Consider the following 25,456-nt stretch of genomic DNA (forward strand, 5'->3'; position numbering starts at 1 on the left):
AATAATTAGTGATGTTGAGCATCTTTTCATGTGCCTGTTTGCCATCTGTATAAATAAGACTTTGCTTTGACACCGGGAGGTCATGGAGAGTTTAGGGCATTGAAGTGGCATGACTCTCTTTATCTTTTCAAAAGATCATTCTAGCTGTGGTGTTCCAATTAGACTATAGGAGGGCAAGATCAGAATCAGGGAGATCGGTGCAAAAAATGTAGGCAAGCCACAATTGTGGCTTGGACCAGAGTAATAATGATGGTGGAGGTGATAACACATGGTCACATTCTGGACAAATTTTGAAGATGGGGCCAGTAGAACTTAGCTGATGGATTAGAAGCGGACTGTGAGAGAAAAAGCAGAAGGAAGGATAACTGCTAGGCTTTTGCCCTGAGAAACCAGCACACAGCGCTGCCCTTTGCTGAGAAGGAAAAAGTGGGGGAGGAGCAGGTTTGCAGAAGATCGGGGATTAGGTTCTGGACACGCTCAGCTTGCACTGCCTGTGAGAAACCAAGTGCAGATATTAAATAGGCATTTAGCCATGTGAGCTGAGGACACAGGGGTGGAGACAGAAAAGGGAATCATCAACATTTTGTTGGTGTTTATGGCCAGGAGACTAGAGCGGAATAGAATTCAGATATTGGGGAAATCATGATACTTTAAACATACATCTGTAGCAGTGTTTTCAACACATAAAGGACCTTACTTAAGATACCCTTTTCAATATGGGAACAACTTTCTTAATTTCTATTCAATTTCTTTGTCCAGTCGTCTGTTTTGATTCTGAATAAAAGGGAAAAAAGTTTTCACTGTTAAAAAAAAGGTGATTAACATAGAATTGCCTTGGACAGGAATAAAGACGTAGACATAGAGAATGGACTTGAGGACACGGGGAGGGGGAAGGGCAAGCTGGGATGAAATGAGAGAGTGGCATGGACTTATATATACTACCAAGTGTAAAATAGCTGGTGGGAAGCAGCCGCATAGCACAGGGAGATCAGCTCAGTGCTTTGTGACCACCTAGAGGGGTGGGATAGGGAGGGTGGGAAGGAGACGCAAGAGGGAGGAGATACGGGGATATATGTATATGTAGAGCTGATTCACTTTGATATAAACAGAAACTAACACACCATTGTAAAGCAATTATACTCCAATAAAGATGTTTAAAAAAAAAACAACATAGAATTGCCTCAGAATCAGATTCAAACTGTGATCCCTGCTTGAGGTGTTTCAGGGAAGAGAACAGCCCAGGAAAAATGGCATCGTATGAGACGGTGCTTCTGTGAGGTCATGAAAGAGGGCTAAAGCTACCAGGGTTCTGAAAATAGACTTTTTTTTTTAAACAGTGAACATTTGAGAAAAAGCTTTTAACATTTTAAATGTCCTTTAACCATGGATATTTATTTCTGTGAACTGATTTACATATAATTAGAATACCTACAAGTTCTAAGGGGAAAATACATCCTTATTCTGAGCTATAGAAATACAATGTTGGCGGCTTTTCAGAGAATAGGGAACAATAAAATAGGAGAAAAGTATCAGAGTTCAATTTCTTTTATAATTTACCAATATTTTCAAGGTTTCCAAATAGATTTTTTTAAAACTAGCTATAGGGAGCTAGTTCTAGATTTTCCATCAATTTTCTAATTAAAACAGGAATTGGAAGAAAAAAAAGGACTTTGTTCACTGAAATGATTCTTTACGTTGAAGATGCTAACATGAATTCCATAATAGTATAATATAATATCTGAGCAGCTTGGCTGGTTCACTTGCAGATGAGCTGCTGCTGCATCTTACAAGCTATTTCTTTAGTGATTATCTTTTTTTTTTTTGTAATTGGCACAAGAGATATGATATGTAGGACACTCCCATGCCCGACTTTCCTACTGGGGTTTTGGCCGCTAAAAAGCCAGTGAGGTCAAGGTCTAGAGGAAATACCACACCTGAGCGGCCATGGTCCCGAGTGGCCAGGTGTGTGGTGCCATTGGATTCTGTCGCAGCCCAGCTCTGCAGGTGTCCAGTCGAGTTGCCTCCCTGGGCACAGGGAGCAAAGGGCTGTGCAGAGGCATGGCTGTGCTCACTTGCTCTGCATTTGTTTGCTGGCTGGGTGTTTTCAGATTTGAATACAGAGGAAGAGGAAGAGACCCTTGCAGCCCCCTCTGCTATGTGCCCCAGGTCAGCCAGATGTTCCGGGGTCCAGTACATCTAACTCCTGACTTTGCTTCCAGAAGAGGCTTTCTGGGCTATAAGTCCCAGTTCTTTTTCACTCACAGAAGTGAGGCTGCTTTCCCAGTCCAACTTGCACACCAGAACAAACCTGGACCCCATGGTGACAGATCAAGTTGGGATGGAGGCGCTGAGAAAGCCATTCTCAAGGGGTTAAGCCCTGTGGCAAAGGCATTTGTTCTTTCTCAGCGCTCAGGTGCTCCCTTGTGTTTCTCAGACCTTGCTGTCAGGTGCTGGGCTATGTCTAGTTCTGGCCAGTGGGCTGTGAATGAAAGCAATGAGTGTCACTTCCAGGCCCAGGCATTTAAAAGTGGGCGAACGTCATCAAGGAAATTAAGACAATACGTAATGAGATACTACTACACATCTATTAGAATGGCCAAAATTTGGGACACTGACAGCGCCAAATGCTGAGTTCTCATTCATTGCTGGTGGTAATGCAAAATGGTTTAGCCACTTTGTAAGACAGTTAGGCAGTTTCTTACAAAACTAAACATACACATACCATACTATCCAGCAATCACGCTCCTTGATATTTACCCAAAGGATTTGAAAACTTATGTCTATACAAAAATCTGCACATGGGGCTTCCCTGGTGGCGCAGTGGTTGAGAGTCTGCCTGCCGTTGCAGGGGACACGGGTTCGAGCCCTGGTCCGGGAAGATCCCACATGCCGCGGAGCAACTAAGCCCGTGCGCCACAACTACTGAGCCTGCGCGTCTGGAGCTGTGCTCCACAATGAGAGGCCGCGACAGTGAGAGGCCCGCGCACCGCCATGAAGAGTGGCCCCCGCTCGCCACAACTGGAGAAAGCCCTTGCACAGAAACGAAGAACCAACACAGACAAAAACAAATAAATAAATTAATTTTAAAAAAAATCTGCACACATGTGTTTACAGAAACTTTATCCATAATTGTGAAAAGTTGGAAGCAACCAAGATGTCCTTCTGTGGGTGAATGGATAACTATGGTACATCCAGACAATGGAATATTAATCAGTGCTAAAAAGAAATGAGGTATCAAGCCATGAAAAAACATGGAGGAGATTTAAATGCATATTACTAAAATCTGAAAAGGGTACCTATTGTATGGTCTCAACTATATGACATTCTGGAAAAGGCAACACTACGGAGAAAGAAAAATATCAGTGTTTGCCAGTGATTGGGGAGGAGAGATGAATAGGTAGAGTACATAGGATTTTTAGGGCAGTGAAAATACTATGTATGATACTATAACGATGGATAATGTCATTATGCAATGGTCCAAACCCATAGAATATCCGATATCAAGAGTGAACCAGAATGTTAACTATGGACTTTGAGTGATTATGATGTGTCAATGTAGGTTCATCAGTTGTAACTAAGGTACCACTCTGGTGGGAGATGTTGATAATGGGGGAGTCTCTGCATGTGTGTGGGTAGGGAGTATATGGGAAATCACTGTACCTTCCCCTCAATTTTGCTGTGAACCTAAAATTGCTTTAAAAAATAAAATCTTAACATGAGAGAAAGGAAGGAAAGAGGGAAGGAAAGAAGGAAGGAAGGGAGGAAGAGAGGAAAGGAGGGAAGTGGGTGGAGTTCTTTATTCCCTCCTCCCTTCCTGCAGTAACAAGATGGAAGAGGACAGGATTGATTCCTGAGTCATCCTGAAATGAGGCCTGACCAAACCTCACTGGAAATCTGATGAGAATGAGAAATATGTGTTTGTTGGGTTAAGCCATTTAAGGGTTTAGGTGTTACTGCATCATAGCAGAGCCTACGCTAACTAATACAACTCTTTTCTCATAGCCACCCTCATACTTCATGGAGTCTTCATCACTGGTGTGGTTTGGGCCCAGGAGGACATATGTTTCAGAGAAGGAGCTTCAAACTGCTTTGTCTGGGACCATGATTACCCTGCATGTTGATGACAGATTTCCCAAGTGATGGTAACCAGATGGGTGCTGGAGTCAACCTCTTCGCTCTGGCCAGGTGGGTGCACAGGTATGCCGATGTCATTCACTTTTCATAATTTGCATGAAGTTAAAGTGATCTCAGTCCTAATCAAGGAGACATGATCTTCAGTAGAAAGAACAACATCTCATATAAAATTCTGTGTATTGGGTCATCTTTCATCTACCTTTGAAATGATTCATGACTCTCTAAGCTAATAAAACACCTTGCTGAAATAAAACGATTTGTCCAAGCAAATAAAAACCCTGACAGAGTTACTGTATGGCATTTCCTAGGGAGCTATAACTGTGATAGCTAGTTCACTGAGAACTAAGTAGAAAACCCAAATACTGACAAAGCTGCAAAGGAGAAATGAATCACCATTGTGGGGAGTCTGTGCCAGGAAGCACTCCGAGGTCATAAAATATATGGACTCTCAGTGCAAGAGGACTTCAGCGGGCAGCCAGGCTGGCTTCTTGCCTCGAGCATGCTAAAGCTATCATTCACCTGGCTTCACATGTTTACAGAGCTTCCCTTCTGCACTCACCTCGTGCCAGGCTCTGTGGGGGAGGAAGGAGCAGTGCAGGCAGTGTCTCTCTTAACAAGAGGCCTGGAGATCTGCTGGGGAGGTGAGATTTATTTGGGGATATGATGAACCACCAAAGAGTTAATGTGTTCAGGAAAGCAGATACACAGTAATGGAGTTTGAAAAACTTAAAAGGGAAGAGCTGCACTGGATCTTGTCTTCAGATCAGGGTCCCTTACCTCCAGTGTCTTCATTGTTGGTATCATCTTCTTAGAGTGGGATGGCAGCCCTTGATGGGGACCCCTATAGCATCCTCAACAGGTGGTCACTTGTTCTATGTTCAAATATTTCCAGTGTCTGGAAACTTATTACCTGTCAAAGAAGGTCTGTTGGACAGTTCTTTATATTGAGTTGAAACCTGCTTTCATCTAGCTTCTACTTGCAGATATAAGACCTGCCCTCAGAGTTAATATAGGGCAAATCTACTCTATCTCCCACACAACAGCCCTGTAGATATTTGCTTACAGCAGCCAGGCCATACCTCCTGACATATACACATGGCTCCACACCTTCTCTCCAGGTTGAGCATCCCAGCTTGATTCAGAAGCACAACGTGGCTTTCAGACCCCTCACCTCCTAGATGGCGTCCCTGGCTTGCTTCAGTTGTCAAAGGCCCTGGTGAAAGCCTGGCTGTCTACGTTTGCCCTGGCTGCTGTGCTGCCTCAAGGTGTGACTCTCTCAAGTTACCCCTTAGTCATCATATCCTTCCCACCAGCCTTGGCAACCTCTGGTCTGCTTTCTATCACTATGCTTTGGTCACTTTGAGAATGCTGTATCAGTGGAATCGCACAGTATGTAAGTCTTTGAGACTGGCTTTTTCCACTCTGCATAATGCCCATGGGTATCTTCTGCTTACATGTACTCATGATCCTAAATCATTACATTTTATATTTTTTATCTTGGACGATGTGACAAGGCCTCCGCAACGCATACAGTGACTCATGCCACCATGGCCAGTACATGGAGCATTGGTAGCATGAGCTGGGTGACCGCAGGGAGGCTCTCCTGGTGCAGCGCATCTTTGCGGAGTTCCCCGGGGCTCTGGAACTATGAATGGGATGGATTCGAGTTTTTGCCTTCCTCTTCTAACTATCTCTGTGCTTTAAAACACCAACATTTTTCACTGCTTAAAGATTTTAGCATTTTCAAATGGTGGGCATAAAAATCAAGGGTAATGAAACTTGTCAACCTACAGGTTTTTTTCAGAGATGTATTCTAGCAGCGATGATGGTTCTCATATTGCTAACTCCCTCCATGGTATATGCCTTCAAAGGGTGTGTGTACTCTATGACTGTCTGATCTGGAGAAAAGTTGTACAAATTCAGATTCCAATCTGACTTTGTTAAACTCGAAAGTGATTAGCCAAAGAGTGAAAATATCCACAGTGATTTGGCAAACAGTAATATTGCTGCTGAGTATGTCAACTGTAAATGAAAAAACAAAGTGTGTAAAAATTGAGGTTTAGATGGAAAAGAGAGCTGCTCATGTTTTAGGAATGAAAATGATTATTTAGTGAGCTTATATATGTACAAAATTGTACTAAACAAGGAATTTGGGCTTTTTCTCCCACCTTTGAGAAATCTGGAAGGTTTAATGGAATGAAAAATTTCTAATGCAGTCCTCAAAAAGTAAAAATTTATTGGATATAGATTAGCTAACTTGTTTCAGAGGTCAAGCAAAGTAAAACTCAAGAATTTATGAATGTAATTAAATATGCATATATATGTGGTTGGATTCTGGTAATACAATTATTTTTTAAATTCAACAAACATTGGCAGGTGCCTACTTTGTGCAAATGTCTCTCTGATAGGTATCCAACAAATATTTGTTGAATAAATGATGAATGAATGAATGAATGAACAAGGACAATTTAATAAGGGTGTGACCAGATACCTTGGATCCTTAAATGAGCAAATAATGCAAACTTCAGGACAACACAGAAATGCATAAAGAATCTATCTGAATCCCTTTGCTTAATTAAAAAGTTATTTTTATGAACGAGAGCTTTGTATTTTGTTTAAACCAACTCTAGGAACTGATTAGTAAATGTTATAGATTAGGTATCATGCATCCACCAGAAACGACTTCCCATATTTTCTCGCCATAGAAAATAACGATACAATGTCCTTCATTAGTACTCCCAGGTTAGGCTGTAATATAGTAGCTCGCATTTTAATGCTAATGGCAACACTAACAATAAGCAACTCCCTTTTTGAGCCCTTGTTAAACACCAGGCTCTGTACTAAGTGTGTCACAAGCACAGTGCTGATTAATCTTCACCACCTTGTGAATCTATAACCAGTGTCTTTACAAATGAGTTAACTGAGGCTCAGAGCCCTTCAGCCATATTCCCAAGATCACAGTGACGATAGCTGTAAAATCAGGGTTTGAATCCAGGTAATTGTCTCCAAAGTGGGAGCTCATAATCTCTTCTACTCTTTTCCATACTCTTGTCTCTTTCTATTCCTAAAGCCAGTGTGGATGGCATTTGAAATGGGCCTCACCGAACTTACCATAGCTCCTTATTGCTTTTTGCCTTCAATTATTTCCTAACTCAGGCTCCTTCCTTGATCCATCTAAATTAGTAAGTCTGATTATGCATAAAAGAAAATTAAGGCATGGAGCAAATATGTAGACAAGCTACAGAGAGAAATGGTGGGCCTTAGGAACCAAGTGGTCACATTGACACTTTACACATTGACACAGCCTGGGGAAATGGGACAGGGTAGGGAACTTGTGAATTCTGAGCATGTGTACTGAGAGAACCTGAGCTGTTTATAGATACATGGCTTCATGATGAGTATAAGTACCATGGCCTTGACCACATGGGTATGTCCTCCCCACAGCCCCATAGGATGCAGAAGACAAGTGAGCAGCAGGGCAGCAGTTTAGGCCAGTCTCTGCCCTTGGCACCCACTGGTGGAGGAGTGATGTCTTTCCAACTTCAGCTTAGGTATCACTACATATGGGAGGATTTCCCTGATTCCCACAGGCTGGATGCTTCCAAGGTGCTTGTACCTCCCCTACTCTGTTGAAATGCTTTTATTAAAAAATTTTTTTGAAGTACAGTTGATTTACAATGTGTTAATTTTTGCTGTATAGCAAAGTGATTCAGTTATACATATATTCTTTTTCATATTATTTTCCATTATGGTTTATTACAGGATATCAAATAAACTTCCCTGTGCTATACAGTAGGACCTTGTTGTTTATCCATCTTATAAATAATAATTTGCATCTGCTCATCCCAAACTCCCAATCCTTCCATCCCCATCCCCCTCCCTCTCCCCCTTGGCAACTAGGAGTCTGTTCTCTATATCTGTGAGTCTGTTTCTGTTTCATAGTACGTTCATTTGTGTCATATTTTAGATTCCACATATAAGTGATATCAGAGGATATTTGTCTCTTTCTGACTTACTTTGCTTAGTATGATAATCTCTAGGTCCATCCATGTTGCTGCAAATGGCATTATTTCATTCTTTCTTATGGCTGAGTAATATTTCATTATACACACACACACACACACACACACACACACACACACACACACATTCTTCTTTATTTATTCATCTGTTGATGGACATTTAGGTTGTTTTCATGTCTTGGCATTGTAAAGAGTGCTGCTATGAACATAAGTGTGCATGTATTTTTTGAATTATTGTTTTGTCTGGGTACATGCCCAGGAATGGGATTACTGGATCATATGGCAACTCTATGTTTAGTTTTTTGAGGAACTTCCATAGTGGCTGCACAAATTTACATTCCCACCAACAGTGTAGTTCCCTTTTCTCCATACCATCTCCAACATTGGTTATTTATAGAATTTTAAAAATGATTTTCTTATCTTAAATTCTTTAATTAATTTACATACCCATGAATGCATTATTACACTTGTGAAAAAATTTAAATACAGGTAACACTAAATTTTTTGACCATCATTCCCAGCCCTGGTTCCCTTCCTACCTTCCCAGAGGTAACCACTGTTACCAGTTTTGTGTGCATTCTCCCAGACCATTTTCTATGCATTTAATGCATATGGATGTAGCCATAGGAAACAATTTACTGTTTTAGGTTGTTGATTTGTTGTTGGTTATTTTATTTACACCAATACTATGATACATTATCGAGCATTCTTCAAGTTGCCTTTCTCACTAAACAATCAGTCTTGGAGTGTTTTCTGTATTGATACTTATAGAACTACTTCATTCATTTTGGCTGTTGCATGGTATTCTGTGTTGTGACTATACCATGGTTTATTTAGCCCGTGTTGTATTAGTTGACATTTAGGCTGTTTCCACTTTTTCTCTCTTACAAAGGACATGCTCATAGATGCTTCCTTATGTAGCTGTGTGAGTGTACCCCTAGAGTAGATTCAGAGAAATGGCGTCACTGGATCTTAAGATCACCTACTTCTTTCTATGTGTGAGTGAGAGGAAAAGTTCTTTTGAAGATCCTGGAGGAGAAAAAGCTTAGTTCTTAAAAGTCCAAAAAATGATTTTCCCCTGTAGTTTGTTCTTGGTGTCTAGTATTATCTTGAGGTTTCTAGCTAGGGGGGATGGGTACAACTGAACAAGTAAACGGACATATCAGGATTGAGAGGAATGATAACAGTCAGGTTTGGCTGAGTTCAAGATGCTGTGTTCTCACTCCCTCTCTTTTTTTTTAACATCTTTATTGGAGTATAATTGCTTTACAATGTTGTGCTAGTTTCTGCTGTATAACAAAGTGAAACAGCTATATGCATACGTATATCCCCATATCCCCTCTCTCTTGTGTCTCCCTCCCACCATCCCTATCCCACCGTTCTAGGTGGTCACAAAGCACCGAACTGATCTCCCTGTGCTATGCAGCTGCTTCCCACTAGCTATTTATTTTATATTTGGTAGTGTATATAGGTCAGTGCTAGTCTCTCACTTCATCCAAGCTTACCCTTCCCCCTCCCCGTGTCCTCAAGTCCATTTTCTACGTCTGCGTCTTATTCCTGTCCTGCCCCTAGGTTCTTCAGAACATTTTTTTTTTAGATTCCATATATATGTGCTAGCATACAGTATTTGTTTTTCTCTTTCTGACTTACTTCACTCTGTATGATAGACTCTAGGTCCATCCACCTCACTACAAATAACTCAATTTCGTTTCGTTTTATGGCTGAATAATATTCCATTGTATATATGTGCCACATCTTCTTTATCCATTCATCTGTTGATGGACACTTAGGTTGCTTCCATGTCCTGGCTATTGTAAATAATGCTGCAATGAACATTGTGGTACAAGACTCTTTTTGAATTATGGTTTTCTCAGGGTATATGCCCAGTAGTGGGATTGCTGGGTCATACGGTAGTTTGATTTTTAGTTTTTTAAGGAACCTCCATACTGTTCTCCATAGTGGCTGTATCAATTTACATTCCTACCAACAGTGCAAGAGTGTTCCCTTTTCTCCACACCCTCTCCAGCATTTATTGTTTGTAGATTTTTTGATGATGGCCAACTGACTGGTGTGAGGTGCTACCTCACTGTAGTTTTGATTTGCATTTCTCTAATGATTAGTGATGCTGAACATCCTTTCATGTGTTTGTTGGCAATCTGTATACCTTCTTTGGAAAAATGTCTATTTGGTTCTGCCTATTTTTGGATTGGGTTGTTTGTTTTTTTGATATTGAGGTGCATGAGCTGCTTGTATATCTTGGAGATTAATCCTTTGTCAGTTGCTTTGTTTGCAAATATTTTCTCCCATTCTGAGGGTTGTCTTTTTGTCTTGTTTATGGATTCCTTTGCTGTGCAAAAGCTTTTGAGTTTCATTAGGTTCCATTTGTTTATTTTTTATTTTATTTCCATTTCTCTAGGAGGTGGGTCAAAAAGGATCTTGTTGTGATTTATGTCATAGAGTGTTCTGCCTGTGTTTCCTTGAAGAGTTTTATACTGTCTGGCTTTACATTTAGGTCTTTAATCCATTTTGAGTTTATTTTCATTTATGGTATTAGGGAGTGTTCTAACTTCATTCTTTTATATGTAGCTGTCCAGTTTTCCCAGCACCACTTATTGAAGAGGCTATCTTTTCTCCATTGTATATTCTTGCCTCCTTTATCAAAAATAAGGTGACCGTATGTGTGTGGGTTTATCTCTGGGATTTCTGTCCTGTTCCATTGATCTATATTTCTGTTTTTGTGCCCATACCATACTGTCTTGATGACTGTAGCTTTGTAGTATAGTCTGAAGTCAGGGAGCCTGATTCCTCCAGCTCCGTTTTTCTTTCTCAAGATTGCTTTGGCTATTCGGGGTCTTTTGTGTTTCCATACAAATTGTGAAATTTTTTGTTCAATTCTGTGAAAAATGCCATTAGTAGTTTGTCAGGGATTGCTCTGAATCTGTAGATTGCTTAGGATAGTATAGTCATTTTCACAATGTTGATCCTTCCAATCCAAGAACATGGTATACCTCTCCATCTGTTTGTATCATCTTTAATTTCTTTCATCAGTGTCTTATAGTTTTCTGCAGGCAGGTCTTTTGTCTCCTTAGGTGGGTTTATTCCTAGGTATTTTATTCTTTTTGTTTCAATGGTAAATGGGAGTATTTCCTTAATTTCTCTTTCAGATTTTTCTTCATTAGTGTATAGGAATGCAAGAGATTCCTGTGCATTAATTTTGTATCCTGCTACTCTATCAAATTCATTGATTAGCTCTAGTAGTTTTCTGGTAGCGTCTTTAGGATTCTCTGTATAGTATCATGTCATCTGCAAACAGTGACAGTTTTACTTCTTCTTTTCTGATTTGGATTCCTTTTATTTCTTTTTCTTCTCTGATTGCTGTGGCTAAAACTTCCAAAACTATGTTGAATAACAGTGGTTAGAGTGGGCAACATTGTCTTGTTACTGCTCTCAGAGGAAATGGTTTCAGTTTTTTACCACTGAGAATGATGTTGGCTGTGGGTTTGTCCTATAGGGCCTTTATTATGTTGAGGTAGGTTCTCTCTGTGCCCACTTTCTGAAGTTTTTATCATAAATCGTTGTTGAATTTTGTCAAAGGATTTTTCTGCATCTATTGAGATGATCATATGGTTTTTCTCCTTCATCTTGTTAATATGGTGTATCACATTGATTGATTTGGGTATATTGAAGAATACTTGCATTCCTGGGATAAACCCCACTTGATCATGGTGTATGGTCCTTTTAATGTGCTGTTGGATTCTGTTTGCTAGTATTTTCTTGAGGATTTTTGCATCTATGTTCATCAGTGATATTGGCCTGTAGTTTTCTTTTTTTGTGGCATCTTTGCCTGGTTTTGGTATCACGGTGATGGTGGCCTCGTAGAATGAGTTTGGGAGTGTTCCTCCTTCTGCTATATTTTGGAAGAGTTTGAGAAGGATAGGTGTTAACTCTTCTCTAAGTGTCTGATAGAATTCGCCTGTGAAGCCATCTGGTCCTGGACTTTTGTTTGTTGGAAGAGTTTAAATCACAGTTTCAATTTCAGTGCTTGTAATTGGTCTGTTTATATTTTCTATTTCTTCCTGGTTCAGTCTTGGAAGGTTGTGCTTTTCTGATAATTTGTCCATTTATTCCAGGTTGTCCATTTTACTGGCATAGAGTTGCTTGTAGTAATCTCTCATGATCCTTTGTATTTTCTGCAGTGTCAATTGTTACTTCTCCTTTTTCATTTCTAATTCTATTGATTTGAGTCTTCTCCCTTTTTTTCTTGATGAGTCTGACTAGTGGTTTTTCAATTTTCTTTATCTTCTCAAAGAACCAGATTTTAGTTTTATTGATCTTTGCTATTTTTTCCTTCATTTCTTTTTCATTTATTTCTGATCTGATCTTTATGATTTCTTTCCTTCTGTTAACTTTGGGGTGTTTTTGTTCTTCTTTATCTAATTGCTTTAGGTGTAAGGTTGGGTTGTTTATTTGAGATGTTTCTTGTTTCTTGATGTAGGATTGTATTGCTATAAACCTCCCTCTTAGAACTGCTTTTGCTGCCTCCCATAGGTTTTGGGTCATCGTGTTTTCATTGTCATTTGTTTCTAGGTATTTTTTGATTTCCTCTTTGATTTCTTCAGTGATCTCTTGGTTATTTAGTAGCATATTGTTTAGCCTCCATGTGTTTGTATATTTTACAGTTTTTTTCCCTGTAATTGATATATAGTCTCATAGTGTTGTGGTTGGAATAGATACTTGATAAGATTTCAATTTTCTTAAATTTACCAAAGCTTGATTTGTGACCCAAGATATGGTCTATCCTGGAGAATGTTCCATGAGCACTTGAGAAGAAAGTGTATTCTGTTGTTTTTGGATGGAATGTCCTATAAGTATCAATTAAGTCCATCTTGTTTAATGTGTCATTTAAAGCTTGTGTTTCCTTATTTATTTTCATTTTGGATGATCTGTCCATTGGTGAAAGTGGGGTGTTAAAGTCCCCTACTATTATTGTGTTACTGTCAATTTTCCCCTTTATGGCCATTAGCATTTGCCTTATGTATTGAGGTGCTCCTATGTTGGGTGCATAAATATTTACAATTGTTATATCCTCTTCTTGGATTGATCCCTTTATCATTATGTAGTGTCCTTCTTTGTCTCTTCTAATAGTCTTTATTTTAAAGTCTATTTTGTCTGATATGAGAATTGCTACACCAGCTTTCTTTTGGTTTCCATTTGTATGGAATATCTTTTTTCATCCCTTCACTTTCAGTCTGTATGTGTCCTTAGCTCTGAAGTGGGTCTCTTGTAGACAGCATATATATGGGTCTTGTTTTTGTATCCATTCAGCCAATCTATGTCTTTTGGTTGGAGCAGTTAATCCATTTACTTTTAAGGTAATTATTGATATGTATGTTCCTATTACCATTTTCTTAATTGTTTGGGTTTGTTTTTGTAGGTCTTTTCCTTCTCTTGTGTTTCCTGCCTAGAGAAGTTCCTTTAGCATTTGTTGTAAAGCTAGTTTGGTAGTGCTGAATTCTCTTAATTTTTGCTTGTCTGTAAAGGTTTTAATTTCTCCATCGAATCTGAATGGATCCTTGCCTGGTAGAGTAATCTTGGTTTTAGGTTTTTCCCTTTCATCACTTTAAATATGTCCTGCCACTCCCTCCTGGCTTGCAGAGTTTTTGCTGAAAGATCAGTTGTTAACCTTATGGGGATTCCCTTGTATGTTATTTGTTGCTTTTCCCTTGCTGCTTTTAATGTCTTTCTTTGTATTTAATTTCTGTTAGTTTGATTAGTATGTGTCTTGGCATGTTTGTCTTTGGGTTTATCCTGTATGGAACTCTCTGTGCTTCCTGGACTTGGTTGACTATTTCCTCTACCATGTTAGGTAAGTTTTTGACTATGATCTCTTCAAATATTTTCTCAGACCCTTTCTTTTTCTGTTCTTCTTCTGGGACCCCTATAATTCTAATGTTGGTGCATTTAATGTTTTCCCAGATGTCTCTGAGACTGTTCTCAATTATTTTCATTCTTTTTTCTTTATTCTGCTCCCTGGCAGTTATTTCCACCATTTTATCTTTCAGCTTACTTATCCGTTCTTCTGCTTCAGTTTTTCTGCTATGGATTCCTTCTAGAGTATTTTTAAGTTCAATATTGTGTTGTTCATCACTGTTTATTTGCTCTTTAGTTCTTCTAGATCCTTTTTAAATGTTTCTTGTAGTTCCTCCATTCTGTTTCTGAGATTTTGGCTCATCTTTACTATCATTACTCTGAATTCTTTTTCAGGTAGGTTTCCTATTTCATCTTCATTTGTTTGATCTTGTAGGTTTTTACCTTGCCCCTTCGTCTGTAACATATTTTTTTGTCATTTCTTTCTTTCTTTTTTTTTTTTTTTTGATGGTGTGGCTGTATTCCTGTCTTACTGGTTGTTTGGCCTGAGGCGTCCAGCACTGGAGTTTGCAGGCAGTTGGATAGAGCTGGGTCTTTGTGCTGAGATGAGGACCTCTGGGAGGTTCACTCTGATTAATATTCCCTGGGGTTTGAGGTTCTTTGTTAGTCCAGTGGTTTGGACTTGGAGCTCCCACCATAGGAGTTTGAGCCCGACCTCTGGCCTGGGAACCAAGATCCCGCAAGCTGCATGACATGGCAAAAATAAAAATTAAAAAAAGAAAGATTAAAAGGAGCAGTACAATATCAAAGAATAAAAAACAAAATAATATTAGAAAGATAAAAAATATATTAGGAAATATTAAAATATAATTGAAACAACTGCAACAAGGTAAAATAAAACCACAACAGAAAAAAGAAAAACAAAAGGGTGGGGGTGAAGAAGCCAAAAGGAGAGAACAATAACAAAAGATAAAGAATAAAATAAAATTAGAGAAATAAAAGATTTATTAGGAAAAATAAAAATATAAATGAATAAGCAACAATGAATCAACAAGGTAAAACAGAAGCCCAATCTAAAAGAGGAAAAAAGAAGGGGAAAAAAAACCCCAAAACAGCCTTGGCTATGGGAACAGAATTTAGGTGGGGGTGGAACTTCAGCTGGGGTGGGGTTTAGGGTGGGGCAGGACCTAGGCGGGTGGGAGGCTGACATTCAAGTATGGGGCAGGGCCTCTGCTTAGGACCTGTGTGGAAGGGGAGAGGCAGCAGGTCCAAAGGAGGGCCTCTGGAGTGTGGAGTTCTGGAGTTTGGAGGTAAGGCCCTGGGTGAGGGTGTGTGGGTGGGATTTAGGCCCAGTGCATTAGAGGGGGTCTCCAAGTGTAGAGGTAGGGCCCTGGGTGGGGGTGTAGGGGTGGGCCTTGGGTTCTGTGTGGCAGAAGGGAGGCTCTGAGGGCAGAGGGTTAGGCCCAGGAGCTCAATAGGCTCCCCGGTGCCTAAGTGGACAGAGAAAGTGCTGGCCACATTCCCTTCCGTTCCTCCGTGCCCCGCCCCCACCATCTCCCCCAAGGTCTCCCCTGTCCCCACTGGACCCCTAACCATGGGTGGGTCCTGCTGGGTGTAGGAACTCCTCCCCTCCCCCAGCCATCCCTCAGGTGTGCAGGTCCTGGAGGTCCAGCCTTTACTTTTGCTTCCCCTTCCCCCCTCCCATTCCCTCAGGACCCGTGAGACTTGGGGGGACCTCGGTGGGCAGAGGATCAGGCCTGGGATCTCAGCAGACTCCTGGGGGCCCAAGTGGGCATGGGAACCCTGGCCATGCTCCCTTTTGATCCTCTGCCCTCCCAGTGGTCCCCTAACTTCCACCTTTGGGCGTGGGATCCCTTCCCATCCCCCAGCTTCCCCTCAGGGACACCAGTCCTGTCCCACCTCCACTTTTCCTCCCCTTTCACTCTCCCCACATCCCACGTCCTACCTGGTCACTGGGGGATCCTCCCCTCCCCTTAGGTGTCTGTGGTCCCCCACTGGTGCCTTGTAGGTGCCCTAGTTGTGTGGAGATGTGAATTCTGCATCCTCCTAGTCCTCCATCTTGACTCCGCCCTATAGAATTTTTAAAGATGTCTCTTTTGACCAGTGTGAGGTGGTACCTCATTGTAGTTTTGATTTGCATTTCTCTAATAATTAGTGGTGATTAGCATCTTTTCATGTGCCTCTTGGCCATCTGTATTTCTTTTTCGGAGAAATGTCTATTTATGTCTTCTGGCCATTTTTGGATTGGGTTGTTTGTTTTCTTGTTATTGAGTTGTATGAGCTTTTTGTATATTTTGGAAATTAAGCTCTTGTTGGTTGCATCATTTGCAAATATTTTCTCCCGTCTGTAGGTTGTCTTTTTTTTTTTTTCTTTTTTTTTTTTTTTTTAAAATTTTAAAAATTTTTTTTTTTTTCTATTTTTTTTTTTTACAAACCCTTGTGTCGAGGGCTGACTTTCAATAGATCGCAGCGAGGGAGCTGCTCTGCTACGTACGAAACCCCGACCCAGAAGCAGGTCGTCTACGAATGGTTTAGCACCAGGTTCCCCACGAACGTGCGGTGCGTGACGGGCGAGGGGGCGGCCGCCTTTCCGGCCGCACCCCGTGTCCCAGGACGAAGGGCTCTCCGCACCGGACCCCGGTCCCGACGCGCGGCGGGGCGCGCCGCGCCGCGCCCCGGGGGACGCGGGCGGCGGCCCGCCGGCGGGGACGGCGGGGGACCGGCTATCCGAGGCCAACCGAGGCTCCCGCGGCGCTGCCGTATCGTTCCGCCTGGGCGGGATTCTGACTTAGAGGCGTTCAGTCATAATCCCACAGATGGTAGCTTCGCCCCATTGGCTCCTCAGCCAAGCACATACACCAAATGTCTGAACCTGCGTGTAGGTTGTCTTTTTGTTTTGTGTATGGTTTGCTTTGCTGCACAAAAGCTTATAAGTGTGATTAGGTCCTTTTGTTTATTTTTGTTTTTATTTCTATTGCCTTGGGAGACTAACCTAAGAAAACATTAGTACGATTTAGAGAATATTTTGCCTCTGTTCCCCTCTAGGAGTTTTTTGGTGTCATGTCTTATATTTAAGTCTTTAAGCCATTTTGAGTTTATTTTAGTATATGGTGTGAGGGTGTGTTCTAACTTCATTGCTTTGCATGCATCTGTCCAACTTTCCCAACACCACTTGCTGAAGACACAGTCTTTTCCCCATTGTATATTCTTGCCTCCTTTGTCAAAGATTAATTGACCATAGGTGTGTGGGTTTGTTTCTGGGCTCTCTATTCTGTTCCATTGATCCATATAGCTGTTTTTGTGCCAATATCAGGCTGTTTTGGTTACTGTGGCTTTGTAGTATTGTCTGAAGCCTGGGAGGGTTATGCCTCTTGCTTTGTTCTTTTTCTTCAGGATTGCTTTGGCAATTCTGGATCTTTTATGGTTCCATATACATTTTAGAGGTATTTGTTCTAGTTCTGTGAAAAATGTCACAGGTAATTTGATAGGGATTACATTAAATCTGTAGATTGCTTTGGGTAGTATGGCCATTTTAACAATATTAATACTTCCTGTAATTGCTTTTTAAAATGATTTATTTGACTGTGAGCTCTAGGAGGGCAAGGAGAAGGTCTACTTGTTCACTGCTTTGTCCTCAGGCCGGACAGAGGGCCTAGAACACAGTGGCTGCTTAGTAAATAGTTATGAAATAATTTGTAATGCTTTCCCAAGCAAGGGAAGAAAGAAATTATCTGGAGACATTACATGAAAGGAATGAATGAAGCCTAGAGTTTTTCTCACTGTCTGAATTTGATCATGCTGGGTGTGCAGGACTCCTGACTTTATTCCCTCAGGCCATAACTCTTTTTGTTGATTTATGTCTTTTTTCCCTTTTTCTCTGTTTCTTGCTGACCTCTTGCTCCCTCATTTACTTTCCTCCTTTTATCTTTTCTCTGTTACTTTGGTTTGGTTTTAAATGTCTATTTCTCTGAAATTCTTTTTCTGGAGGAACAAATACATACTGATAGCTTAAAAAATTGATAGGGGATAAAGTCATTGTTCTTAATAACTTAGGGACAACTATTTGAAGAATAAAAATAAAATGTATAACTTTTACATCAGGAGAAGAAAATTCCATCTATTCAACAGAATATAGGGAAAAAAGGAAAGGATAAAAAAGGAAGCATGGAAAATTTGGAACATAAAAAAGGGCAGAAATAAATATTGATATAAGAGGAATTCAATAAATGTAAATAGTTAAAATGCTTCAAAATATAAAGACTCTCTAATTGAATTAAAAAGATAAAATCAAGCGATATATTGCCTGCAAGATACATATTAAAAACAAAAAGGTACAGAAAAGATACATAGGAAAAGATTTATCAAAAATAAGTCAAGATAGAAATTATAATATGAAAGAAATATTAATTTAAGGCATGAAATATTAAAAGAGGAAACTGAAGATGTTATATATTAGTAAAACAAATAGTACATCAAGAAATATAATAATCATGAACATGTATGCCTCTGACAATATGACATCAAAATACATAAAGCAACAACTGATAGATCTAGGATAGAAATAATATATCAAAAATCATAGTTGACGATTTTAATATACCCTCTCAAAAACTAGTAGTTGAAGCATATGAAAATAAGCAAAGATATAAAAGACTATACTGATATAATCTGTTCCTATCTTTCCCCAAGAAACAAAATATTTTCTTTTCATGTACCCACGGATGTGCTAGGCTACAAAAGAAACTTTAGTAAATTTAGGAGTCAGCGTCATATATACAACACAGTGTTCCTGACCATGATGCAATTAAATTAAATTTAAAATCCTGTGTCTAGAAATTTTAAAAATACTACCATATATCATTTGGCTATAAAAGAAATCAAAGCTAAACTATTAAATACTTACAGGGGAACAGCAATGAAAGTACCACATGCCAAATTTTGTGGCTCTTATTCAAAGCAGTACTCAGAGCTAAATTTATAGCTTTAAATATGGCAGAAATTAAGAAGAATGCAAACAAGAGAGTTAAGCTTTCCACTTACAAAGTTCAAAGAGACAAATAGAGTAAACCCAAATAAACAAGAAGGAAGGGCATAAATAAGAATATGGGCAGAAATCAGTAAATGTGGATAACAAAAACAAGTAGGAACTTAACAGAACTGAACATGTTCTTTAAAAAGACTAACAAAATAGATGAGCCTCTGGCAAGACTCATGGGAGAGGGAAAGACGGGAGGAAATGTGAATAAACAAAATATGAGTGAGAGAATATATGTATAACTGTACACTAATAAACTGGATACTTAGGTGAACTAGATAAAGCTCTGAAAAAAATGTAAAAATGCTAAAAGTGACCCAAGATTGTAAAACTATAACCCTTAAAGAAACTGAAATGGAATCGTCATCACCCTTTCAAAGAAAGCCCCAGCTCCAGATAGTTTTACAGCTAAATTCTATAATGCTTTCAAGGAAGAGATAATCCCAACCTTATAAAGTTGCTGTAGAAAAATAGAAATAGAGAGAAAATTGTTCACATTATTTTATCAGGTTAGTGTAAACTTGATTCCAAAACTGGATGTAAACAATTCAGGTTAAAGCCCAATTTCTCTATGAACATAGATGTGAAAATCCTAAATATGATATTAGTTTATAAAATCGAATGGTTTATTTTTTAAAATACATACAGTCATATTGAATTTATCCAAGGAATTTAAGAAAGTTTAAACATTAAAAATATCTATCATTGTGGTTCAATATATTAATGAAATAAAGGGGAAAATCTCATGATTGCTTCAGTATACACAAATGATGCATTCGATAAAGTTCATCATCTATTTATCGTTAAAAAAGTACTCTGAGAAAACCAGAATAAAAGGAAATTTTCCAATCTTAACAAAGTCTACCTACTAAAAATTAATTTTTTAAAATGTGATTTCTTACAGCATCATTTATAAAGGAGGAGTTTGAGGCAGCCCAAGTGTCCCCCTTTAGGAGAATGGATAAGAAAATGTAGTCTATACACCTGTTTTTAAAAAACAAAACCCCAAAAAACCACTACACAACACCTGGTCAAAATAAACTAGATTTACATATAGTAATGCAAATAGATCTTAATATAGAATTGAGTAAAAAAGAATGAAATTTATAATTTTTGAATTATAGAAACAAACATATATAAAACAATACATATTTTTCATGGATACCCAGATATCTAGTGGCATTGATAAATGTGTTAGAGAGGCTACCTATGGGCAGGGAAGAACAGATGTGGAAACAGGGGGCTAGGGGAAATAATAAAATACAAAACCAGAGACAAGCCCTGTGCGGACCAATGAAGACTTTGCATCGAATTGAGCAACATGAGCCACTCAGCTAAAAAGCTCCCATCTAGCTCATGTAGTAAGGTAACCTGGGTGCACGCCACTGTCTCCTGGGGCTGTTTTCTCCTGGCTGTCTTGTGCTCAGAGCTGCTAATCTTGCTACATTCCAGCTCTCCACTGTGTTTTTGAATCCACCATCCCTCTTCCAAGCTATGTGAGCACTCTGCACCCCAGGCTAGGTACTGTCCCAGGAGGGCTCTCCGGAAGGTTTAGAGCAATGGAGAGGCAAGGGTAGGTGGGGATGGTCACAGCACAGCATAGCAAATTTAACAAACTCTTCTTCGAGCTCCAGACTCGTGTATCCAACAGTCTACTAACAGACATCTCAAACTTATTAAATGTCCAAAACACTTCTGGATTTCCCCACCCACTGCTCTGAATTGGTGTCTCCCTCTAATCTCTCCATCTTAATAAATGACTCTTTCATACTCCATGACCATTCCATCATTAATTCTGATACACTGTAAATTTAAACTATAGCGTAAATCCAACCACAATTTAAATGCCACCCTAGTCTAAGCCTACAGATCTGTCACCTGAATTGTCATAGCCTCCTAAATGATATTCCTTCTTCTATTCTTGTCCTCTACTGTCCATCCTTCACCCAGCAACCACAGTGACCTTTTAAAGACATAAATAAAGTCACTCTCCTACTCTAAAACTTTCCATGGCATCCCCATCATACTTTAATTAAAATGCCAATTTCTTACCATGATCTCTGAGTCCCTACATGGTCTAGCCTCTAGTGCCCTCTCCGGATGCAATTCCCACCACCTCAGTCACTCAACCAGCCACAGACTTTTCTTTGCTGCTTGAGTGCACCAATGCTGCTCTCACCTGTGGGCCTTTTCACATGGTGTCCCCTCTGCCTGGAATGCTCTAGCAGCTGCTGCTGGCGCCTTGACCATATCCTCTTGGGCCTCCACATCTCTGTGCACACAGCCAGAATTCCACCTGCCAGCAGCTGCTTCTCCTTGTCTGGGTATTCTCGCTGGTGAGAGCCTCATCTGCCTCTGTAAATGACCAGTCAGAAGGGCCAGAGAAGTCATGCCCCTGAAAGCGGCCCTCCACCAATGAGATGGGAGTTGGTGTATCAATATCCCAGCTCCCTCAGCCCTTTGGGTGGGAAGGAGATTTAGAGGCATGTGTTTTACACTGGATCCCAGAGGTCTTCCCACGGGTTTAGGCTCCATCTGCCCACACTGGTATCTGGCTTGATGACATACCCTTTAGAGGCTGCCATCCCGTCTCTCTTTCACTTTCCCACTCCTCTGCCACGGTTTCCTGGGGTCACCTCTTAAATAAACTGCCTGCCCGTGAATCTTTGTCTCAGTTCTGCTTCTGAGAGAACTCAAACTAAGACACTGCCAACCCCAACAAGTCTCAACTGAAACATCACCTCCTGGAGAAGTGGCACAGCACAATGGTTAGGAGAGTGGATTCTGGGGTCAAGTTACCGGGGGAAAAGCCTGGCCCCGCTGCTCACTCACTTTGTGGACTTCGGCTCTCGTGCTTAATTTTCTCAGCTGTGAAATGAGAAGTAATAATAGTAATGAGGCCAAGAGCTATTTTCATTGGGGTATTCAGGATTCACAAGGTAACAGTTATTGAATGCTTACTACACACCAGGCTGTGTTCCAAGTGCGCCATGTTTATTAATGCATTTAATCCTCGTGGCGACATATTACTAGCTGATATTATAGTTTATCTTGTTTGCTCATTCGTTGCTTTCTGTCTCCCTCAATAAGATCCTTGGTCCCCAAGCACATGGACTCTCTGTGTAGCTCCCCACTGCATGCCAAGCTCCTGGCCTGGGACCTGGCTCACAGCTGATACTCAGGCACATTTGTTTAGTAAATAACTCTTAGTCAACACCTTCCTTTAAAGGCCCTTGGAGAGTTCCCCCACTGTGTACCTCCCACTACTGCCGCTGAAAGCGCTGTGTGCATTGGGGGAGGGTCGGGCATTGCTGGCTTTGGGGCAGGGAAGTGACTTGATGCAGTGCCATGCTTCCAGGAGTTCGCTCTGGTGGTAGGTGAGGGTGAACTGTGGTCGCTAGAGGCTGAGGCGGGGGTTCTGTGGGAGGCTCCAGCTTAGCCTCAGGCAGATGGGGGGGTGAAGAGATGAGGCGGGTGGAGGTCCTGGACACAGGGAGCAATTGTGGGGAAGAAGAGGAGGGCCTGGTGGGTGAGGGAGGACAGGGAGAGATTCCAAGGTCTGGAACCTGGTTCCAGACTAGACAGAAAGGGATAAGAAACACAGGAGGAAACAGGCGTAGGTAAAAGAGGGTGAATCTAGTTTGAACTGTGTTGGGTGTGAAAAATAGAGGTGACCTGAAGCAGACAGATGTTGGTGCCCCATTAGATATACTGGTCTGCAGCTTAGAACCGAGGTAAGGCTTGGAGACAAAAATTTGTGGATATGTTGTTTCCTGGAGAAGGTTGAAGCAATGGAGGGGAATGTGATCACCAACTTCTGTCCGAAGAGAATCGCAAGCAATACCAGAGGGCCCTCAGAAGATCTAGACAGGCCAGGGAGGCCCTGAGGGCTGTGTTCCCACGGAAAGGGCCTGGACCCTTACATCCCTGCGGATTCCTTGGCACTTTTCCCAGCAGCTCTCCATCAAGGAGGTTTGCCTTTCTTCTCCTCCTTCCTTTCCCTTACCTGGTATCCCTGTGGCTCTGCACCCAGCCCTGGGAGGACTGAGGCCAGGTCAGGAGAAGTCCCTTCCATGTGATCCGCACCATCAGCAGAGGTCTAGAAAGAAAGACAGCAAGAAGACTTCGCCCGGAGGCACCAATGAACTGATGGTGGCAACGGGGAATGCAGGCAGTGAACGCTTGTGACCCAGGGCAGTCTGTGAAGTGAAGGCTGGCCCCAGGGTTTGGGGGGTGGGGAAGAACTTGGGCTCTGAAGTCTGACTGTGTGGCCTCCGCATCCCTGTTTGGTAGCTTGGCAGCTTGGGCAGGTTGTATAACTGCTCTGAGCCTCAGACTTCTATAGTGTAAAAGAGCAAACGAATTGTATTCACTTCAGAGGGTTGTGGTGAGGATTAAATAAGGTCATTTGGGCAAAGGACCCAGTCTAAGTGCCCATAATAAGTCTCAGTACATGGTGACTGTGATGATTTCAAGCACTCCAGGCTAGAGAAAGGGAACAGTTTTGCATAAGACCCCTTGACCTGTGAGAGGCAGAGCTGGAGATGTTAGAAATTTCTTCAAACACACACTCAGATTAATTACTGCCAGACTGTTTGCCTTAGAAATTAGCAAATTTAGCCCCCCAGGAATCTTCTTTCTGCCTAGCGCAAGACCCTTTTTAGCAAGTCCAGAGCTGATGAGGAAAGGTTGAATAAACAAATGAATGAAGGAATAAGGAATAAACAGAGGAATAATGAACCTTCTGTTATGGCCTTTCAGCACTGACCTTTCTCTGATTTCACACTACAAATTGGTGGAGTCGAGTTTGAGATGCAGTCTGGTGCAGTCTCTCATTAGCTGGCATGTGTGTTTGTAGTGTGTGTGGTGTGTGAGCGTGTGTGCATGTGTGTGTTGAGTTAACATAGGAATAAATCACAGATGTTTAATCTTCTTTGTCCCTGACAGACCAGTTAAGCAGAAGTTATCAAGATGTAATTTCACATGCACTTTTTTCGGCTTCCATCCGTCTCAGCATGGACAGTGGTGGCCTGCAGAGTGCCTCGTGAATTAATAAGGAGACATCAGCTTATCCAGCCTTCACTGCTAGATTGACTTCATTTTAGGATTTGACCACAATAAACAGCAAAGAACTCATTTCCTGCCCAAGATGCAGCATAGTTAATCCTCAGCAGGAAAGAAGATTCAGCGTTGGAGCAGGGAGGGATACTTTCCTAAGGAAGAGATTTCCAGAGCCAGTGTTCAAACAGGGCTGTCTCCTTGTGACCCAAAGAGTTTGGGGTTCTGTAGGGGCCTTCAACGACTTGACTCGGGTGTCTAGTGGGGTGAGCTTCACCTCGGCAAGTTTGTCTGCTGAGGAGACAAGGCCTCAGGGACAAAATGCTGTGTGAACTACGTAAGTCTGTGAGTCAGGATGATGGTGTTTGACCTGGAAGGGGTTTTCGGACTCCTTTCCCTTCCCTTCACCTGAGTTTCCCACTCACAGATGGAGGAGGCTAAGCCGTTTCATTGCTAAAAGGCTTTCTTGCACTAAAAACTTGCACCTTGACTCAACATGCATGTGCTATGGGCTATGAATATGCGTGTGTGGTGTGTGACTTGTTTTGTCTGAGGCCTCAGGCAGCATTACCTGACACAGGGAATCAGCATGTATGTACAGGGTAACTTCTGGGTATATGAACCCCCTCCTGGCATGCACTGTGGGCAATTTTATAATCAAAATGAAACACCTAATAGATGGGATGTAGGCAAGGTACCCACTGTCACCATGATAACTGTGGGCGCCTCTCCTAACTTGCCATTGTCACATTTATGTTTACTTAATACATCTATTGGAATATTGTCGGGATATCAATGTTCATCAAAACAGGTACGGATCCTTGTTTCTAATTTTAAAAAGTCAGCACCGAGTCCCTTGGTCTGGCCTGCAGTGTCAGTGCCCAGCAGACCCTTTGAGGCCAGGAGAACTGAGGCTGATGAACGCCCCATGACTCAGCAGGCAGCTGTGCTTGGCTTCTTCCAGGCTTGGCACTGTGCTGGGTACACCACAGGTGCATGCATGATAAATGCCTACTTTATTGCGTTGGTATGTGACAGCCCTTTTGGGGGGTCAGCCTAGAAACAGAAAGTTCATCCTGGAAAAGTTGGTCCTGACAACTTTAGTCAGAGGAGACCCTCTTTGCCCAGTAGCTATAGTGGCACCACTAATTATTAAACCACGCAGCAATTCAGTGCTGCCCCCTAGGGTTACTGAAATGAACGGGATTGTTTGCCCTGGTACTATTTGGCCCCAAACTTTTCCCATTCTTATTTCTACTTTTTAATTTCCGTCACTTCCTTTGTTCTCATGCTTTTAGCTGTCATTCATTGGCATATA

At 41.2% G+C, this 25,456-nt stretch overlaps 1 protein-coding gene and 1 long non-coding RNA gene across 7 annotated transcripts in view; one reads left to right on the forward strand and one right to left on the reverse strand.

Moving 5' to 3' along the window:
* Positions 1–25,456, reverse strand: part of LOC309657420 — a 1,054,509-nt gene that overhangs the window by 290,362 nt on the left and 738,691 nt on the right. The window lies entirely within an intron of this gene.
* The window catches only part of FSTL4 (follistatin like 4), a 734,694-nt gene that overhangs the window by 228,941 nt on the left and 480,297 nt on the right, over positions 1–25,456 (forward strand). For 5 of the 6 annotated variants that reach the window (XM_082454719.1, XM_082454713.1, XM_082454715.1 and 2 more), the window contains one exon: positions 4,003–4,185. In XM_082454719.1, coding sequence (XP_082310845.1) covers positions 4,115–4,185 — 71 coding nt within the window. In that variant the 5' untranslated portion in view covers positions 4,003–4,114. Of the gene's footprint in view, positions 1–3,094; positions 4,186–25,456 lie in introns of those variants that run through there. The other variant, XM_082454716.1, reaches the window with a different exon arrangement.

This window comes from Balaenoptera physalus, assembly GCF_965194825.1.
Source record: "Balaenoptera physalus genome assembly, chromosome: 3".
Classification (NCBI taxonomy): Eukaryota; Metazoa; Chordata; class Mammalia; order Artiodactyla; family Balaenopteridae; genus Balaenoptera; species Balaenoptera physalus.